At 35.8% G+C, this 19,186-nt stretch overlaps 3 protein-coding genes and 1 long non-coding RNA gene across 6 annotated transcripts in view; 1 reads left to right on the plus strand and 3 right to left on the minus strand.

Annotated features, from left to right (window-relative positions):
• LOC125876590 (pentatricopeptide repeat-containing protein At5g15010, mitochondrial) overlaps nucleotides 1-11,189 on the plus strand; it is a 34,261-nt gene extending 23,072 nt beyond the window's left edge. Inside the window, exon 3 of one of the 3 annotated variants that reach the window (XM_049557807.1) lies at nucleotides 11,082-11,189. The gene's annotated coding sequence lies outside the window, so the exon portion shown is untranslated. Of the gene's footprint in view, nucleotides 1-7,861; nucleotides 8,297-8,957; nucleotides 9,098-11,081 lie in introns of those variants that run through there. The other 2 variants (XM_049557804.1, XM_049557808.1) reach the window with 2 other exon arrangements.
• On the minus strand, nucleotides 3,357-4,142 carry LOC125877421 (uncharacterized). Its single transcript, XM_049558718.1, has 3 exons — nucleotides 4,082-4,142; nucleotides 3,888-4,006; nucleotides 3,357-3,806 (listed from the first exon to the last, which is right to left on the minus strand). Exons 1-3 carry the CDS (start codon nucleotides 4,140-4,142, stop codon nucleotides 3,357-3,359), a joined length of 630 nt encoding a protein of 209 aa, XP_049414675.1.
• On the minus strand, nucleotides 4,389-5,166 carry LOC125877422 (uncharacterized). The gene is made up of 2 exons (XM_049558719.1): nucleotides 4,875-5,166; nucleotides 4,389-4,786 (listed from the first exon to the last, which is right to left on the minus strand). The coding sequence occupies exons 1-2, from the start codon at nucleotides 5,164-5,166 to the stop codon at nucleotides 4,389-4,391; spliced, it is 690 nt and encodes a 229-aa protein (XP_049414676.1).
• A 2,418-nt stretch (nucleotides 11,190-13,607) lies between the features above and the next one.
• LOC125876571 (uncharacterized) lies at nucleotides 13,608-18,971 on the minus strand. The gene is made up of 3 exons (XR_007447512.1): nucleotides 18,420-18,971; nucleotides 13,925-13,986; nucleotides 13,608-13,812 (listed from the first exon to the last, which is right to left on the minus strand). It is a non-coding gene; the product is annotated as an uncharacterized LOC125876571 (long non-coding RNA).
• Between the last annotated feature and the right edge of the window lie 215 nt (nucleotides 18,972-19,186).

The following is a 19,186-nucleotide window of genomic DNA, read 5'->3' on the forward strand; positions in this document are numbered from 1 at the left end:
GAAGTTCTAAATTGCCTAAAGCTATGTGCAGCCGATAAGGTTCCTGGTCCAGATGGGTACACAATGGGTTTCTTCATCAAGTGTTGGGATGTACTGAAGAAAGACATCATGGACACATTTCAAAACTTTTATGAGCAAGAAGTCTTCGAGAAGAGTTTCAAGGCTACCTTCATTGCACTCATTCCAAAGAAAAAAGGAGCCAACGAGTTAAGGGACTACAGACCAATTAGCCTCATAGGGAGCATTTACAAAATACTCTCCAAAGTTCTCACAGAAAGGTTGAAAGTTGTGATAGACAGACTGGTGGACTCACAGCAAATGGCTTTTATAAAAGGGAGACAAATTATGGATGCAGTGTTGATTGCTAATGAAGTTGTAGATTCCAGGATTAAGCAGAAGAAACCTGGCATTCTATGCAAGCTGGACATAGAAAAAGCATATGATCATGTGAATTGGAAGTACCTTCTGAAGATTTTAGAGATGATGGGATTTGGACAAAAATGGTTGAACTGGATCAGCTTCTGCATTTCTACAGTTAGCTTCTCTGTTCTGATTAATGGGTCCCCTGCAGGGTTTTTTCAAACTCAAAAAGGACTCAGGCAGGGTGATCCATTGTCCCCTTTCTTGTTCTTATTTACTATGGACGGGCTGAATAATATACTCAAGACAGCAAATATGAGAGGATGGGTAAAAGGTTTTGATATGGCTAGAGAAAATACAGAAAGCTTGGAGGTGACACATCTTCAGTATGCAGATGATACACTGATTTTTTGTGGAGCTGAGGAAGACCAATTGAAATACTTAAGGGTGATCCTGGTGCTGTTTGAAGGGGTATCCGGGTTGCACATTAATTGGACTAAAAGTTCTATGTATACTATCAATGAGGTCAACAACATAGACTTGTTAGCTTCAATTCTAGGGGGTGAAGTAGGTACTCTACCTACAACATATTTGGGTATGCCATTGGGAGCAAAATCCAAGTCCTTAGAAATTTGGAATGGTGTGATAGAGAAGTGTGAGAAGAAGCTGGCCAGATGGAAAACTCAGTACTTGTCAAGAGGGGGCAGACTGACCCTCATTAACTCAGTCCTGGATGCTCTCCCAACTTACATGCTGTCTCTATTCCCCATCCCACCAGGGATCACTAAAAGACTAGACAGCATAAGAAGGAAGTTCTTGTGGCAAGGAAACAAAGAGAATAGAGGCTTTCATCTAGTTAAATGGAATGCAGTGACAACTGGAAAGAAGAATGGTGGTCTGGGAATAAAGAATATGGAGCTACATGGCAAAGCACTCTTAATGAAGTGGTTGTGCAAATACTCAAACGAAAACCAAACACTTTGGAGAAGAGTGATAGGTGCCAAATATGAGAATGAAAATAGTTGGATGACTAAGATTGTGACCACACCTTATGGGATCAGTTTATGGAGGTCCATAAGAGTATTATGGGAGGAAGTTAAACCCAAATTCAAGATGAAAGTGGGGAATGGGAACAAGATCAAATTCTGGAAGGATGAATGGCATGAGAAAGGTAACCTGGAAACTCTTTTCCCTGATATTTACAATCTGGCAATGTTCCAACAAAGAACTATTGCAGAACTATGGACACCACAAGGGTGGAATTTCATCTTCAAGAGAGAACCAAATGACTGGGAAGTGATGAGGTTGGCAGAATTCCTCAACTTGGTTGGAAACTTTACTGGACTTCAAGCATATGAGGATATGCTTTGGTGGAAAGGCAACAATAAAGGAGAGTTCAAAGTGCATTCAGCTTACAGGCTGATGCATCAATCAAGCCAGCAGAGTCCCATCTGGCCCTGGAAACAAATATGGAAGTGTAGAATCCCATACAATGTCTCATGCTTTATTTGGCTGCTAGCTAAGGAAGCTGCCCTGACTCAGGATAATGTAATGAAAAGGGGGATAACCTTATGCTCTAGGTGTTTCCTATGTGGGGAAACCTTAGAAACTGTAAACCATCTATTTCTACATTGCAAATACACTCAGCAGCTTTGGAGGATTTTCTTGAGTCTGGAAGGCATATCCTGGACTATGCCTAGGAGAGTTACTGAGGCATTGTACAGCTGGGAGGAGGCAGGTGCCCTTGCAAAAGACAGAACTAAATGGAGAATTATCCCTGCTTCAATATGGTGGGCAATCTGGAAAGAAAGGAATTCCAGATGTTTTGAAGGCATAGAAAATAGTGTGCAGGATGTTAAACTAAACTGCATTTTGTTGTTATGCTTTTGGTGTAATCAATTATACTCAAATGACACTGCCTCTATAGTTGATGTTTTAGACTCAATATAGAAATAGAGTAGGAGTGTCTAGAGTGCATATGTATATAAGGTTTAAGTACAACCCATGTACTCTTGTGATATAATACATCGTTACCATTTTAAAAAAAAACGTAATATCTAGATGTAGAACATCTATTCGAAGGTGATCTTGTCATCAACATTTGTATATTCAATGCTCTGCTCATGACCTTGATCCTCGAAGAGTAGTCCTTTGTTTGGAGCTAACTTTATTTATCGTCAAATGCGGACAACTGCATCCTAATGATTGTCACAGAGGAGAATTCGTAAACTCACTTACACCACTCACAAGAACAAAAATGTCAAGTTTAGTCATAGTGAGATAATTCATCTTACCAACTAGCTACTTATATCTACCAAGACCACTGAGTGGCTTCTCTTGTCCTGACAATAGTTTAGCATCCGATCTATAGGAATGCCACTGGGTTACATCCCATTGTTCCTATTTCCTCAACTTTGACTGCATAAACCCAACGACAACCAATAGTAGATTTACTTAAAAAAAGAGGAACAAGCTCCCAAGTACCACTTGTATATAAAGCAAACATCTCATTCATCATAGCCTATCGCTATCTTGGATGAGAAGTGCTTCACCAATAGATTTAGAGATAGAACAGAGGACAAAGATGACTCAAAGGCATATGGGGGGATGATAGAAGATGGTTAGTTTAGAAAGTATAATGGGGGTTAATATTGCAAGTGGACAATATACCTTTCTGATGTGCAATCAGTTGATTAAGAGGAGACAAGTCGCAGTAGGTTCAGGGTTTTGTGTAGGGTGCAGTGTTTTGGACGGAGAGAGGCAACAAAAGGCGACAAGGGCCTGCCTCGCCATGCCTCACCGCTCGCCTTTTTGAATTGAGGCGCCAATTAATACCAAAAATTAAAAATATTTAATTGCATATATAAATATCCAAAATCTCAATAGCAATAACATATATTAGCAAATATTTCAATTCAAAAACTAAAAGTAGATACTAAAAGTCTAGAACTTTAAAGACCCAATAATTCAAAAGACAATACTAGAACTCTAAAAGTCTATTCTTCTTCAAAACTATCCAACTCTTGAAGATCAACATCCTCTACATCATTATATTGATCCTCATCTTCTTCCTCCTCGTAGTCTTCATCAATTAGTGTCCGAGTCCTACTTGAAGTTGAACTTGTAGATGTAGTTTCTACTCCTTTGCCCTTGTCAAGTGCTCTTGATCTTGAAGAAAGTCCCCTAAGATGATAGATACTCTCATTAGCTCCAATTGTCGTAGCAACACTACCCCAAGTAAGATCATCATCCTCATATACTAGTTCATCTTCTTGATCTTCGGGGCATCCAACTAACCATTCATTTGAATCATCAATGTTATCCAAGCGAATTGGATCAATGAGATCACGAGCATCATAACGACGTTTCAATGTTCTATTGTACTTAATGTACACTAGACCATTGAGACGCGATAGTGCAAGCCTATTCCTCTTTTTGGAATGACTCTGCGCATAAGTTATAGATATTAACTAATAGATATTGATAATAATATAATATGGAAATTAGGATATAATTTTTTTACTTACGTGTTCAAACACACTCCAATTTCGCTCACATCCGGATGAGCTACAAGTTAGGCTTAATACTTTCATGGCAAACTTTTGCAAGTTTGGTGTTTCACTACCAAATAGTGACCACCATTCAACTATAATAAAATAAATTTAAAGGTTAACGAGTATAAATAAGTCAAATAATTTAAGAGCTAAATCAACTCACTTACCCGGCGACCTTGTGTCTCTAGCTCTTTTAGCCGGACCACAACCAAATAGTCCATTCGCCATTTTGTACCTAGGAAGCTCAATGACTAGTAAATCTTGTATTGTTATATCAGGGATCATCTTCTCAACACATGCATAATACTCAGTCCATAGACTCTATAGTAAAGTTCCCTCTTCTTGAGCTTTATAATACAATCCTAGGTTCAAAACATGGCCTGCAACATGCAAAGGCTGATGGAGTTGGTCTGACCACCTTGCATCAATAATTTCAAACACTTTCTCATATTGCTTCTTAATTCCACGAAAACCTCATTCAATAGTTTCTTTAGCTCTATCCATTGCTTCATAAATATAGCCCATTGGTGGTTTTTTCTCCCCATCCACCAAACGAAACACTTTTATCAAAGGGCCACAAACTGTAAGTGCTCGAACAACATCATCCCAAAAGTGGGCAGAAATAATAAGATTGACAACTTCTTTCCCCAAAGTTTCCTTTGCAAATTTACTTGAAGTCCATTCGGTTGAGAGGACTAAAGTTCTCAAGTTTTTTCTTTGTATGTGCATAGCTCTCAAAGTTAAGAAGGCCGTTGCAAATCTTGTCTTGGCCGGTTTCACCAAATTTCTTTTCTTAGTGAATTTTCGCATCAAGTTTAACAACAATGGCCTTTGACTAATGTAAGAATGGATTTTGATGGCCTTCTTAAAAACTGTTAAAGTAAGATTATAGTAATTAGTAGCTAATAAGCATTAAATATTGACTATAAAGAAAGTTAGAGAATAGGAGAGTGATATTACCGGAAGCATATGACTTAACCTTGAATATGTCACCAAACATCAAGTTGATGCAATGAGCGGCACATGGAGTCCAATAAATGTGTGGGTACGCACCCATCATCATGCTTCCCGCTTTAACATTCTCACTAGCATTATCAGTGACAATTTGTACAACATTATTCGGTTCAATTCTTTCAATAGTGCTTTCAAACAACTTGTACATTTTGGTGGAATCGGTAGATTCATTGCTAGCATCAATAGAACCAAGAAATACACTACCGATTGGAGAATTCACCAAAATATTGATGATCATTTTACCATTTCATGCCGTCCATTTGTCCATCATAATGGAACATCCAAACTTTGTCCATTGCACTTTATGCTCATCAACAATTTTTTCCACTTTCTCCACCTCTTTTTTTAGGTGAGTAACTCTAACTTCATATAATGTAGGAGGCTTCATTCCGGGGCCATGTTGTCCTACTGTCTCAATAAATTTATCAAATGATTTGTGATTGACACAATTAAAAGGGAGCCCCGTATCATACATCCATATTACGATAGCACTTACCGCACACTCTCTTAGAATTTTTTTTGTTTCATCAATTCCTCCTCCTTTTTCAAAGCCTCCTTTTTGTGTTGATTTCTGCGTAAAATAGAGATTCATAGGGCCTTTCGTCACATTCTGCGCGGTGGATGATGCACCTCCACTAGAAGATATCTTTGGAGTTTTGGAGGGAGGCATCATTTCCGCATATTCATCCATATCATCAACATCATCAATATCAATATACTCTTCCGGCTGCCTCCCTTGAAATTTGGGATTATTAGTGATTTTATTTTGCATATAAGCCCTTCCTTCTCTAATCACCAACGGACAAGCTGTACATTGTTTAATATTCTTGAAACCACCCACTAAATGTTGCTTGTGTCGAGTTATTCCACCATTAAAAGTACTCCCACAAAAGTTACAATTAACCGAATCTTTCGTTGCTCCTTGAGTACCATAATTCCATCCAATGTCCCTCTTTTTGTTGGCATCCGCCATTGAATTCAGTCAATTCACTGTTTATGGACAAATGAATAAATAATTATAGAAGAATTAATTTTTTTTAAAAAAAAATTATAGGCAGTAGCAGTGAAATGTGAACAATAAAACAGAGGTAAAAAACAGTGCAATGAAGGTAGTTGTATCTCAAAAAGAAAGAAGCAACAGAAACAATACGAATAAAGCAGAGAAAAAGAAATCTGAACAAGAACTGAAGAAGAGAACTCAAGAAGAAGAAGAACTGAAAAGAAGAAGAAGAAAAAGAGGTCACCTGGCAGCAACTCCTGCGATGAAGGAGGAGAAGAGACGCGAGGCCGAGGGGAAGAGGAGCAGCAACTGTCGATGAAGGAGGAGAAGAGACGCGAGGGGAAGAGGAGCAACAACTCGATCGACTGAAGGTGGAGAAGAGATCGCAAGGAGAACGCGACTGAAAGTTTGAAAATAGAAAAAAAAACCCTAATTTTGACTAATATTATTAAGTCAAATCTTTTTAAAAATTAAAAATCCAAAATGGCGCCGCCATTTACGTCGCCTTTTTGATGTCGCCATGCCTCAGTGTAGAATGGCGAGAATGGCTCGCCTCGCCTCGCCATATCGCCTTTGGCGAATGGCGCTTGCCATTCATAACACTGGTAGGGTGTGAATCATCTAGACCTGATGCTGGATGTGAACGATGATGATAAGTCAAGAGTGGTGGTACTATGGCTTGAAATGTAAAAGTAACGGTAGATTCCTTCAAGTCAATATAGGTAAAACCTCAGAGATATTAGGACGATAAGAAGAAGATGCAAAGTAAGGTGGAGACTAAAAAAATGTGACATCACATTACATTAGGTAATGAGGAAGATTATGTGAATAGAAATGATTACCCTTTTGAACCCAAGAATAATCAAGAAAGACATGTTGAGGTCTAATTTATCTTTCTTGGGGCTAAGTTGTGAACAAAACATGTGCTCCCATTAACATTAGGGGAAAAAGAGTACAGAGGTGGCTGAGGAAACAATAATGAATAAGGAATTTGGTTCTTAATGGAAGATGAGGGCATCCGATCAATTAAGTAGCAAGATGTGAGAACTGTGTCACCCCGAAAATGCAGCGGAACATGAGATTGGATGAGAAGAGTGTGAGAAGTCTTAATGAGGTAGTGAAAAGTGACAAATGAACAATGGTGATATTTCAGGTAGAAAAAGTAAACAACTAATAGTTGAGGTGTGTTTCGATGAACATTTGGTGATAGTTTGGGTAGGAAATTCTGAAACCTGATAGTTCAGGTATGAAACTCAAAAAATAAAGATACTTTAGGTGTGTTTTTGATGCTTAACTCTTTATATTTTGAATCCTCATAGCAAAAGTACCGGCTCCGCCACTTATCACACGTTTTGAAAACTTTATAGCAACATATTAGAACTCATTCATCAAAATTTTAAAAAACCAATCAACAATTGTTTCCCTTAAATAAATCCCCAAAATCAAAATTAATGTAAAATTGAGCAAAAGAAAAGAAATTGGGTATAAATAAAATGAGAATATGCCCGACATCATTGCGGTAGAGGCTGTTTATAAGGACATCGCTACGGATATTCAAGAAGTATATATCGCTGGGCCCGTCACTTGCATGGCTACTAATTAGCATGTGATCCAATTTTACAATAATAGATATTAATCCAAAAAAAAGTTGATCGATTAAATCAGATTAAAATGAGATTTTGTTTTAAAAAAAAACAATGAGATTTCTAAGGGTTTTCAGTGCTTTGGAAGAAAAAGATTGAGAATATATGAAATAAAACTGTTGAGATCTTTATTTGTGATTTTTGAATGTGTATTAGGAAAATTTGAAAGTACTCATCCCCATATTTTATAGTTCATTTTCTCACTATGGAACATTACAATGGAGTGGTAAGTAATTCTTCATTCTTAATTAGATGTTTTTCAGTTTGAGATACTGAGTCATCTTTGGTAGGGAGTTCATCCTCAAAGTGGGACTTCTCGATATGAATGTGAATTAATTGGGCCCACAACGGATACTGAACAACCCTTCAAGGTGGCCCAGTTGGGCTTGTGGCTTCCATGTTGGAGGTCTCAAGTTCGAAACCCCTTGCCAGCGAAAGCAAGGGTTTGCTTTCTGGAGCTCGCCGCACCGGGCTTGCTTAGTACAGTTACCTCTCCTGTGTGTTTTGCGAGCAATTGCATAGGATCGGAGGTTTTACTCTGTGTGCACCCAAAGGGTAGTGGCTGTGGATTTACCTTGTCATCAAAAAGAAAAAAATGGATACCGAACACCGGGTGAGAAACAAAAAAAACTTTATTTTTTCATTTTATTACTTTTAACTTTAAAGAATATTTAATATGAATTATTGTCTCCCTCAAATTAACTTTAGAACTACACCCTTAGTTGTAATTTATGTGAGTTATTATTATTGGGCACGGAATTGAAAAAAAAAATCTTTTAATTTTATGGTCTTAAATAAATCATAAAAAGTTATGTTGTTTTAAATTATTTCAATAAAGATAAATGAGAAGTTTAAACTTAAATTATTATTATTATTATTATTATTATTATTAAATATGTCATATTCTTAGAGATGGATTAAAAAAGAAAGAGCGTCATAAATTAGATCGGAATAAATACTATTTTAATGTTTTTTTGGTCAAAATTTAGTGTTTTCTTTTCTTGTGAAAATGTGGTACTATATGATTTGAATTTACGTCTTACTAAAAAAAAATAAAAAATTTACATCTTACTGATTGTGTTCATTCAAATATCATCACATTATATGACATGAAAAAACTAAAAAGTAGTATGCGAACTTTAAAGCTTGACCTCATGAGAACTTTCAATCATTTCCATGTCAATTGTAACATGGTTAAATCTTTCAATCCTTCCTTTATAGCTCTCATTCCTAAAAGAAGAGGAGCTATCGAACTCAAAGATTTCAGGCCTATCAGCCTTATTATGCAGCATCTACAAGCTTGTGTCGAAAGTGTTAACTGAAAGGCTAATAAAGGTGACTGGGGGACTAGTGTCAGGTTTACCAAAATGCTTCCATTGAAGGCAGGCAGATCACTGACAGCCCTTATTGCTAATGAGGTTTTGCATTGGAGGCAAAAATGTGGAGAACCTGGACTTCTTTTTAAACTTGACATAGAGAAGGCTTTTGACAAGCTAAACTGGCAAAACCTCATCTCAATCCTTAGATAAATTGCATTTGGAGAGAGATGGATCAAATACAGCTTTATAACAGTGAAGTACTCAGTTTTTGTCAACAGAAGTCCTGTAGGCTTTTATTTGCTGATGACACCCTCATATTTTGTGGAGCAGAAAAATCTCAAGTTCAGTACCTTAATCTCACTTTGATGCTTATTCAAGCTATCTCAGGTCTTCACATTAACATGCCCAAGAACATTATCTACCCTGTTAACGTGGTTCCTGATTTGGAAGAGATGGCAGATATCATGTACTGCAACACTGGTTCTTTCCCTACTACCTACCTAGGTCTTCCTTTGGGTGCTAGTCAGAGATCAACTGAAATTTGGAGTGTAGTCATTGAGAAGTTAGAAAATACAAGCATCTTGGCAGCAACAATACCTCTCTTATTGGACAGGGTACCACTCATTAATAGTGTTTTGGATAGCATTCTACTTCATGTCCCTATTTCCTATTCCAGTCAAGATGCAGAAACACTTGATAAGATAAGGAGATCTTTCCTATAGGAAGGCAACAGCCTTAACCACAATAATCACTTAATCAAATGGGACAAAGTCATTCTTCCCAAATCTCTTGAGGGAATAAAGATTTGGCTCTCCAGAGTAAACATATGTTGATGAAACGGCATTGGAGGTATAATCAGGAGAATGCGGACCTTTGGAAGGAGATAGTCCAAGCAAAGTATCGGGCGACTAGTCATTGGTGTACCAATGTTTCGAGTTCTCCTTATGGTACTGGATTATGATGGAGTATCAGGAAACTCTGGGAAGGCTTTTCTTGCAACACTTCTCTTCAGCAGGGCAATGAAGCTCACATTCAATTCTGGAAAGATAAGTGGCGTGGGCACACTAAACTGCAGGATGCCTTCCCAAGATTATTTCTGATTGCAACTAAATCAGATTCCACCATTGATCAAAATTGGTAGAACAGCACATGGAGTCTGAAGCAGAGAAGGAATCTAAATAATAGGGAGATGGATTTGCTAACAATGCTTGGAAACCTTCAGGGTAGCTCAGTCAACCTTCAGCACAAAGACAAGTCTCAAGTGGGACACTAGTAGGAATGACAATTACTCAGTCAAATCAAGTTACTTCCAGTTAAGTTCCAAGAAGGACTTGATTTGACCAATGACCTTGGAGTATGGAGAACTAAATTACCACCAAACGTCAAATGGTTTGGTTGGATCACATTAAAAGGATCATGCTTAAACCAAGATAATCTTATGAGGAGGAAGTTTTAAATATCTAACAGATGCTTCTGAATCAATCAACCACCTATTTCTTTATTGCCCATTTGCTGCAGATATATGGTGCATGTTTATAACACTTTTTGGGTTACATTGTTCTATGACATACAGTATCAGGGATGCTTTTGTAAATTGGTGTACTTGGAAAGTTGGGAAGTCCTTCAAAAGGATATGGTCTTTGATTCCAGCTTGTATTTTGTGGTGCATTTGGACAGAAAGGAATCAAAGATGTTTTGATGGCATTTCAATAGTTGACCACGCTCTCAAAATCAAATGTTTAGTTAATCTTTTTAGCTGGGTTAATTTTACCCCTGTATATAACCCTGACTCCTTGTTGGAATTCATCAGCTCCTAAGTGTTACAATAGCTTTTGTCAATTGTTTTGGGCTGATAATTTCATCTCTTTTGTAACCTATGCATCTTCTAATGACTTATTTCATCAAGAATCAATATTTTTTCATACCTTGTTAGGAACCATTACCAAAAAATGTGATCCTACATGACAAAGTTGACGAGATTTGAGTAATTCACTATCAACATTATTGAATTAGAAAGAAAGAAAGAAAGAAGATAGAACAAATTTAACTCAACTATACTTTTCCAGTCAAATTTTTCTTTGTTAGTAGTATCTGTATCAATGTACTGAAAGTGTCCATAACAATAAGTGAAGTTTGGTATGAATGTTGTGATACTTTTGAGTTCATATGGCTCATTTTGTTCTCTTTACAGAATTGCAGGCAAAGAGTGAAGGTAAGTTGAGGATCATATTAATAATAGCTGCCTCATGGTGTCAAAAAGAGGATAGTGATTTTATATTCAGCCATGAAGAATCAATTGGTGTAGCTCATGGTATTTAGCAGAGGCTGCAAGCCTGCAATGATGTGGTATTTGGGGATGTACACTTATTTATTTATTAAATACGGGTAGTTTAATAAATAGTTTAATAAACTACATATTATATTTTATTAATTTCTTGATGGACCTAATTTTTGTTAAAATGCCCCAATTTTGCTTTAAAAATCAATTTCTCTCCTCAACTTTGAACAATCATCAAACTCCCCTCTTTATCCTATGCATTCTCCATTTTACCCTTGTTATATCATATATATGTGTTACCTTTTTATGTTATGTGTATAATTTATTTTTCAGCCTACACATTTTTATAACTTTTACATTAACATTATAAGTAGAATAATATTTTTATGAATTTGTCATTGAATTTAATATTATTTTTATGACCGTTATTTCAATATAATATGCATTAAGCAGTGTGTATATGTATGTGTGTGTATACTTTTGTCTTTCTCTACCTTATACTTCATTCGTTTGATATATTACTTGACCTCTTCTTGATATGACTTTCCTTAAAAAAATTAATTAGATGTGTATTTTACTAAACTAACATTATTAATAATGCTTTAAAATTTTAGATTTGATTCCTACTATTCTATGCAGTTATTTAATATGTAGGGTAGAAATAAAAAGTATAACAAAATTCTTTTTATTCAATAATTGGACAAGTAAATCAAAACAACTATTTTTAGAGTGAGGGTCAAGTAATATAACTGGGAATTCTCTATTGTTTATATAAATAAATAAGTTTTGATTGACATTAATGGAGTATTACATAAATTATAGTTTGAAATAATTTAAATTTTCAAAATTTTTTGAAAGTTTTGACCTTAATTAAATTAATTATTTTATATATCCTACATTGAAATATATTTGTATAGTTATCATTCTCTGTTATTTTTGCTTGCGTAAATAAAATAGTTTTGATTATTATTAATAAAAACAATTTTTCATTATGTGAATTTACTTCAATATAAAATATCATTAACTCATATACTTAATTAATATTTATCATTTGTTTTGTCCAAAAAAATAATGTTTATGCTTTATGAAAAGCTTGTTACATGAATTCAAAAAAAAAAATGTTTTTTAAAGAAGTAAAAAAGAATTGATAGATTAACCAAATCTTTTCGAGAAGGTTCCTCCTTTGAGCGCATTTTCTATGGTGACATCTGACGGCGGCCAACCCTCTTCTGGGGTTGGTCTTCAACTTTCAAACTGTGATTTCCCTCTTCTTCCCTCAATTCAATATGCTTCAATCTTGAATCCTACTTTACCAAAGGAAAAATCATTTGTTGATTCAGTGAAAACAAATTTTGAGATGGATATTATTGAAGACAAATCATTACTAAAAGATATTACATATGTAGAAGGAGTGCCACAAGTCAACTGGACTGAGCGGGAAGTGATAAAGATGACTTGTATTGAGAAACTCAAATTCGCTGTAATTGGAAAATTCTCATATGAATGGACAGATCTTGACGAATTGAGACGAATTATTCCTCAACAATGTGAATTAAAAGGGGAGTGTGTAATAGGATTGCTACATAGCAAGCATATTCTTTCTAATTAGACTGACTAAACAAGAGGACTATGTCAGCATGATCTTGAAAGGGGTTTTCTATATAAATTGTAGGGATGGGCATTTCTACTTGATGTGTACCCTAATCTATGATTCTAGATTCAAGGTATCTTGAGGAGACAACTATGGCTATGACATGGATTTTATTCCCTAATCTATTGCCAACTTTCTTTGTTAAGGAAGTGTTGTTTTCAATTGCTTCGGCAGTTGGTAAACCAATCCACTTGGATCAAGCAACGATAAAAAAGACATGACCTAGTTGTGCACGTGTGAAGGTGCTAGTGGATCTCAAAGGCAAATTCCCAAATTCGGTGCAGATCATGAATATTGAAAATTCAAAAATGGGTGAGATAAGGTTAAATATGATAAAAAATCAGTATGATTATGTATCAACATATTACCTTGAGTGCAAGATGCAAGGGCACAATAAAGATAACTGTAAAACGGACGAAATGGCTAGAAGAAAGGAAGAACCAGCGAAACAGGGGGAGCAAAATCAGTGTAAACAAGAGCAACATTCTCTATTACAAAAAGAGAATGCTAGAATACTTACAAGTGGAAAAGTTGTTGGAGATCCGGGTAACTGGAATGTAGTCAAAGATAAAATAGGAGCCAATATTGAAAAAAAAATGCACCCATCACCGAGGTGGGTAATAAATTTGATGCACTCACAAGAGAAGACGCTACTAACAAAGGGGAGGAGATCAATAAGAATAAAATAGTCAACACAGAAGAAAACAAAGGCGGATCAACAAAATATTTGGTTACAAATTCCTTTGGTCTAGTATTACAAGGTGAAAAACAAATGGAAGGAGTGCCCATAATTAAATTTGGTGATCATATTGCTACTGAAGTTAGTGTGCAAGAGTGTCATGACAAGGTGAAACCTATAAGTATCCACAACAGTCCGATAAGCATAAGTTCGCACAGAAAAAGGCAGTAATTCAAGAGAGCAAATGGAACTTCTGAAGACTATAAATATTCTTGTGAATGATTCAGAATCTTATTGTGTGAATTCCAAGAGCCCTGCAAAACAACCAAAAGATCAGTTACATCAGCAAGTGAGTGACATGAGGATGGAAAAAGAGAGTCAGTAGAGGTGATCAACTAGCAAATCAGAGAATTCAAATGGAGATACCTCAATCTCCGAATGCGGTACGTCATGATATCCTCATACACAAAAAGTCAAAAGTTGAGCAGCTGCAATCAAATGACAGTCAATCAGAGGCAAAAAATGATCACATTTATAGAGAAGCGGATATTTCTCCCAGACGTATTAAAGAAATGAAGTCTAAAAGCATGGTAGTGGAGATTCTAATCATCCCATCAGATCTTAGCCCAAAAGGCAGGTGACTAACAAACAACAATGTTCCTTATGAAAGCACGCATATGGAATATTAGGTCCGTGAGGACTCAAAATGCTTTTCAAAGAGTCTACATGCTACATTGCTTTCACAAATTCAATTTTGTTGCGTTGATGGAGCCATTTCAACATGTAAGATGTTTGAATAGATTTAACAGAAGGCTTAGAATGACAAAATGGTATGCAAATAATAATGGGAAGATTAGGTTATTTGTTAATCATGGATTCGATGTAGTAGAAATGAGAAACTCTGAACAACTTACTGTACATATAAGAAATTTAGCCACTAATTTTATTATGGTTGTTACTATTATCTATGCTAAATGTGACCCAAATCAGATACTAGAGCTTTGGGAGGATATAACTCAACTTGCTGATGGTATGGATCACCCATGGATCGTAAGTGGAGATTTCAATGTGGTTCTTCATTGGGGGAGAAAAAATTGGTGGTTTACCAGTATTGGGGGTTGATGTGGAAGACTTTCAAAATTGTATAGAATCAAATGAATTGTATCAAGTTCAATTCAAAGGCAGTCCTTTCACGTGGTGGAATGATAGAGTAGACAGTGCTTGCATATTTGAGAGACTGGACATAATTTTGATGAATAATGTGTTTCGTGGTCAATTCAATTTTACAAAAGTGGAGCATCTTCCAAGAACTGGCTCGGATCATGCGCCGCTTCTATTTTCATGTGAAAACATGGAAACAAGGATCATTAAACCTTTTAGGTTCTTGAATTTTTGGACTGAGCATAGGGGATTTAAAGAGGTTGTCAGATTGAATTGGGATGATGAAATATCTGTAAATCCTTTTTTAGATTTCAAGAGAAAGATAAAGAAGGTAAAATATGCTCTTTCTTCTTGGAGCGAGGGTACCTTTGGAGATATCTTTCAGCAGATCATTATCCGGGAGGAAATAGCTAGAATAAAGGAAAAACCACTTTGAAGAGTATCCTTCTCCAGAAATCAGAGATATTATGCAAAGGGCCAAAGCTAAATATTCTAGATATCTTCACATTGAGGAGAAATTTTGGCAACAACAGGCAAGGTATGACTAGTTTGAATGTGGGATAAAAATACAAGATTCTTTCATAGCTTGGTAAAAGGAAGAAGACAAAGAATGAGAGTATCCAGAGTGCAAAATTCACAAGGGAGGTGGCTAGAAAACGAGGATGAAATTGCTAATGAGGCAGTAAGTTATTTCCAGAGTCAATTCCACCAAGACAGGGATGAAACAAACGTTACTCTTCTGGATCACATTCCAGTGTTGATCACTGAATAGGAGAATACTGAATTGGGGTCTGTACCAAATGAAGAAAAAGTGAAGAATGCAGTATATAAGCTTAATGGTGATAGTTCTAGTGGGCCAGATGGACTTAAAGGTAAATTCTATCAAGTGTGTTGGGACATCATTGGTAAAGATATTTGTAGAATGGTGCATGATATTTGTTCTGGAAGTTCTTTACCTAAGTCCATTACTCACACTAATTTGATTCTTATATCGAAAAAGGATAACATTCAGTCCTTTTCGGACATGAGACCTATTAGTCTGAGTAACTTTATTAACAAGATTCTATCCAGGATAATACATGATAGACTAAAAAAGGTTCTTCCAAGATTGATTTCTTCTAATCAGTTTGGCTTTGTTAAGGGTAGAAGCGTTATTGAGAATGTCTTGCAGGACCAGGAACTCATCACATATATTACTAAGAGAGGAAAAACTGAAAATGTGATAATTAAGTTGGATATGTCTAAGGCTTATGATAAGGTCTCTTGGTTCTTCCTAATGAAAGTGCTAAGAAAAATGTTTTTTTTTTAATATAGTAGTTGATTTGATTTGGAGGCTACTTGCAAACAACTACTACTCAGTCCTTCTTAATGGCCAATCACATGATGTTTTTCATTCTACAAGGGGTGTTAAACAAGGAGATTCATTATCTCCAGCTTTATTTATAATCTCAGTCGAGGTTCTATCTAGAGCTCTCAATACACTTTTTGAAGATCCCCAATATGTTGGTTATGGGTTGCCAAAGTGGAGTGACAACATTAATCATTTAGCATTTGCAGATGACACAATTATTTTTACTTCTTCTAATGGCTATTCTGGAGAAAATTATGTCAATTCTGCAAGACTATGAGAAACAATCAGGTCAGAAGATTAACAAGGAAAAGAGTTCTTATTATCTTCACCAGAATGCAGCAACAACAATGGCTAATCAGATAGAGCATATTACTGATATGGTACGAGGATATTTCCCTATGAAATATCTAGGATGCCTCATTACTCATGCTAGGAAAATAAAAGAGCATTATTCAGAATTGTTTGATCAGATTAAAGGTATGCTACAGAGTTGGAAAGGTAGAATGCTTTCATATGGGGGTAAGGAAGTACTCATTATAAGTGTTCTTCAAAGCATTCCCATATATGTACTTTCTTCTCTTACTCATCCAATGTGTGTGATAAAAGAAATTCATAGAATTTTTGCTAAATTCTACTGGAGCAATGAGGAAAATAGCAGAAATAAACATTGGTCCAAATGGATAAATGTTTGTCTTCCTAAAATTGAATAAGGTATGGGATTTAGGTCTATTTTTGATGTATCAAAGGCTATGTATGCAAAACTTTGGTGGAATTTCAGAACACAGAATACAATATTGTCTAACTTTATGTGGACTAAGTATTGTAAGAAGCAAATTCCTGCACTAGTTCAATGGAAATGAGGTTCCCAAATATGGAAGCACATGTTGGAAAATAGGGATATTTTGGAAAAACATATGTGGTGGGAACCTAGAGGAGGCACTTGTGCTATATGGTATGACAACTGGTCTAACTTGGGTCCCCTACATATACATGATTCAGATGTGCACACTTGTTATCCTATGAAAGATACTGTTGAACTTTTAAAGGAGGGGAGATGGGACTATACGTTAATGAGAAATTTTGTGCCTGAATATGTGGTGGACCATGTTCACGCAAATCTCCATCATGCGTATCTCAGTAATAAAGTTGATAAAACTTGGTGGACTGAAATCAGTAATGGTAAATTCATAGTAAAATCAGTTTGGGGACTTTTGAGGAAAAAGAAATATAAAGTTGAAGACATGGAAAAATTATGGATAAAAGAAATTCCATTCAAAATCTCATTCTTAATGTGGAGGACTTGGTTTGGAAAGATCTCTGTGGCATCTTTAAAGCATAGATGGAATCCAGATTATTAAAGTGATTGTAGATGTTGTGTTATTCTTGTAGAAGAGACTATTAAACATCTCTTTCTTAATGGAGAAGTAGCTACCCGAATATGGAAATATTTTAGGTATGCATCAGGAATCCTAGATCCTATGCTTAACCTAAAACAATCCATAAGATTATGGTGGGATGTTGAAGGAAATTATAGAGTAAAATTGGTGTGCCAGGCTATTCCTAATATCATTGTGTGGTTTTTTGTGGAAAAGGAGTATTTTACATGGAGGTGTTTTTCAAGATTTTAGAGTGATATCAGATGTTATTGATACAGTTTTTAAGTTCATTTATGTCAGATTTAATTTAAACTGTAGCAGCAATTCTTGGCCTCATATTCTCACATAATTGGAGCAATACAGACCTAAGTTTGAGTATAAAATTATCAGATGGGAACCTCCTCCTATTAATGTGATGAAGTGTAACATCAATGGGGCATCAAAAGGAAATCCTGGACCTAGTTCAGTAGAATTTTGCATTAGAGATCATAATGGAAATCTAGTGGCCGCTAAGGGTTTCAAAATTCAGGATACTACAAACATAGTGGGAGAAGCTAGAGCTATAAGGGAAAGCATTTCATAATATAGTGAGCATGGTATTAATAATCTTATTATTGAGACAGACTCTCTAGATATGGTTCATATAATTGAGGGCGACTGGGATGTACCCTGAAATGTGGCATTGGAAGTCAGTACCATCAGGAGTTGAGAAGAAGTGTTTTAGCAAGAGTAAATCATTTCCTTAGGGAGGGAAATGCTCTTGCTGATTTTTTTTACTAATCTAGTTTTCTATTTTGCATGTAATTTTCAGATCAATCATTTTCAAGATATTCCAATCGAGGGAAGAAAATTGCTCAATCTAGATAAACAAGGAACACCATACATAAGAAGGAATGTGCAGGAATAAAAGGACAACTAACAACAACAACAAACATTAAAATCCTCTTCGGATTATAATCAGATTCGAGCAAGAGTATATTTCTATAAAGCTAAGCTAGTGCTTGAAGTAAATTCAGTAGATTTCGGTACTTACCCCTGGTGAGAGCCTGGGGCTTCCAATGGTACCTAATCAAGGCATTAACTTCTTGTTGAAATTAGTCCACTCCAGTCGAATCGACATAAGCGTAGAAGGGGAAGCATAAAAAGTTTTCTTTATTAAGAGTGATAGTATTAACTGATTAAAGGCTTTAATGGTGGTATCAATCCTGTTGGGGTTCAACCTATTGAGACTTTGAAAAGTTAATACTAATGTAATGAAAAAAGAGAACTGGTAGAGATACTTAGCTGATGTACAGGAGAGCTTAGACGTGTGAGTGGTAAAGAAAATCGGTGGAGCATCAGGGCAATGAAAGTCTTGCAAGTTGTAATGGAAATCTTATGGGCAAGTGATTATTTAGCTCAGAAGAATTGGACGAACACGCCATTGTTGAATCTATTGTGAGAAGAGTAGATGAAGGAATGGCTCTTGGAACTTTCCAAATCTGCAGATGGGAGTGTTGTCTTTTTGTTTATTTGTTTAATTATTTCTTTTTTTATTTTCATCTTGTTTCTAGAGAAGGTCTTGTGGCTTAATCTAAACTTCTGATTATATAATAATAAGCCCTGCCACTGGTCTGTGGCTATGTAATATTAAAAAAAAAATTGATAATGAAAGGGTACAAGTGGCATTTGAAAATTTTATTTAGGACAAAAGGGGGATGTTTCATTATTGTTCAAAGTTGAGGGGGAGCTTGATTTTTAAAGCAAAATTGGGATGTGAAAATGATTTTTGTTGTAAAACTAAAGTAAAACAAGACAAGA

Source organism: Solanum stenotomum, chromosome 9 (genome assembly GCF_019186545.1).
Source record: "Solanum stenotomum isolate F172 chromosome 9, ASM1918654v1, whole genome shotgun sequence".
NCBI classification, from domain to species: domain Eukaryota; kingdom Viridiplantae; phylum Streptophyta; class Magnoliopsida; order Solanales; family Solanaceae; genus Solanum; species Solanum stenotomum.

Excerpts from the sequence above, each read along its gene's own strand:
- LOC125877421 (XM_049558718.1), bottom strand. The coding sequence starts at position 4,142 with ATGGCGAATGGACTATTTGGTTGTGGTCCGGCTAAAAGAGCTAGAGAC. Across the intron at positions 4,007-4,081 it reads TAGAGACACAAGGTCGCCGG|TTGAATGGTGGTCACTATTT; the intron begins GTAAGTGAGTTG and ends ATTTTATTATAG. Across the intron at positions 3,807-3,887 it reads ATTGGAGTGTGTTTGAACAC|AGTCATTCCAAAAAGAGGAA; the intron begins GTAAGTAAAAAA and ends ACTTATGCGCAG.
- LOC125877422 (XM_049558719.1), bottom strand. The coding sequence starts at position 5,166 with ATGATCATCAATATTTTGGTGAATTCTCCAATCGGTAGTGTATTTCTT. Across the intron at positions 4,787-4,874 it reads GGTTAAGTCATATGCTTCCG|TTTTTAAGAAGGCCATCAAA; the intron begins GTAATATCACTC and ends TTACTTTAACAG.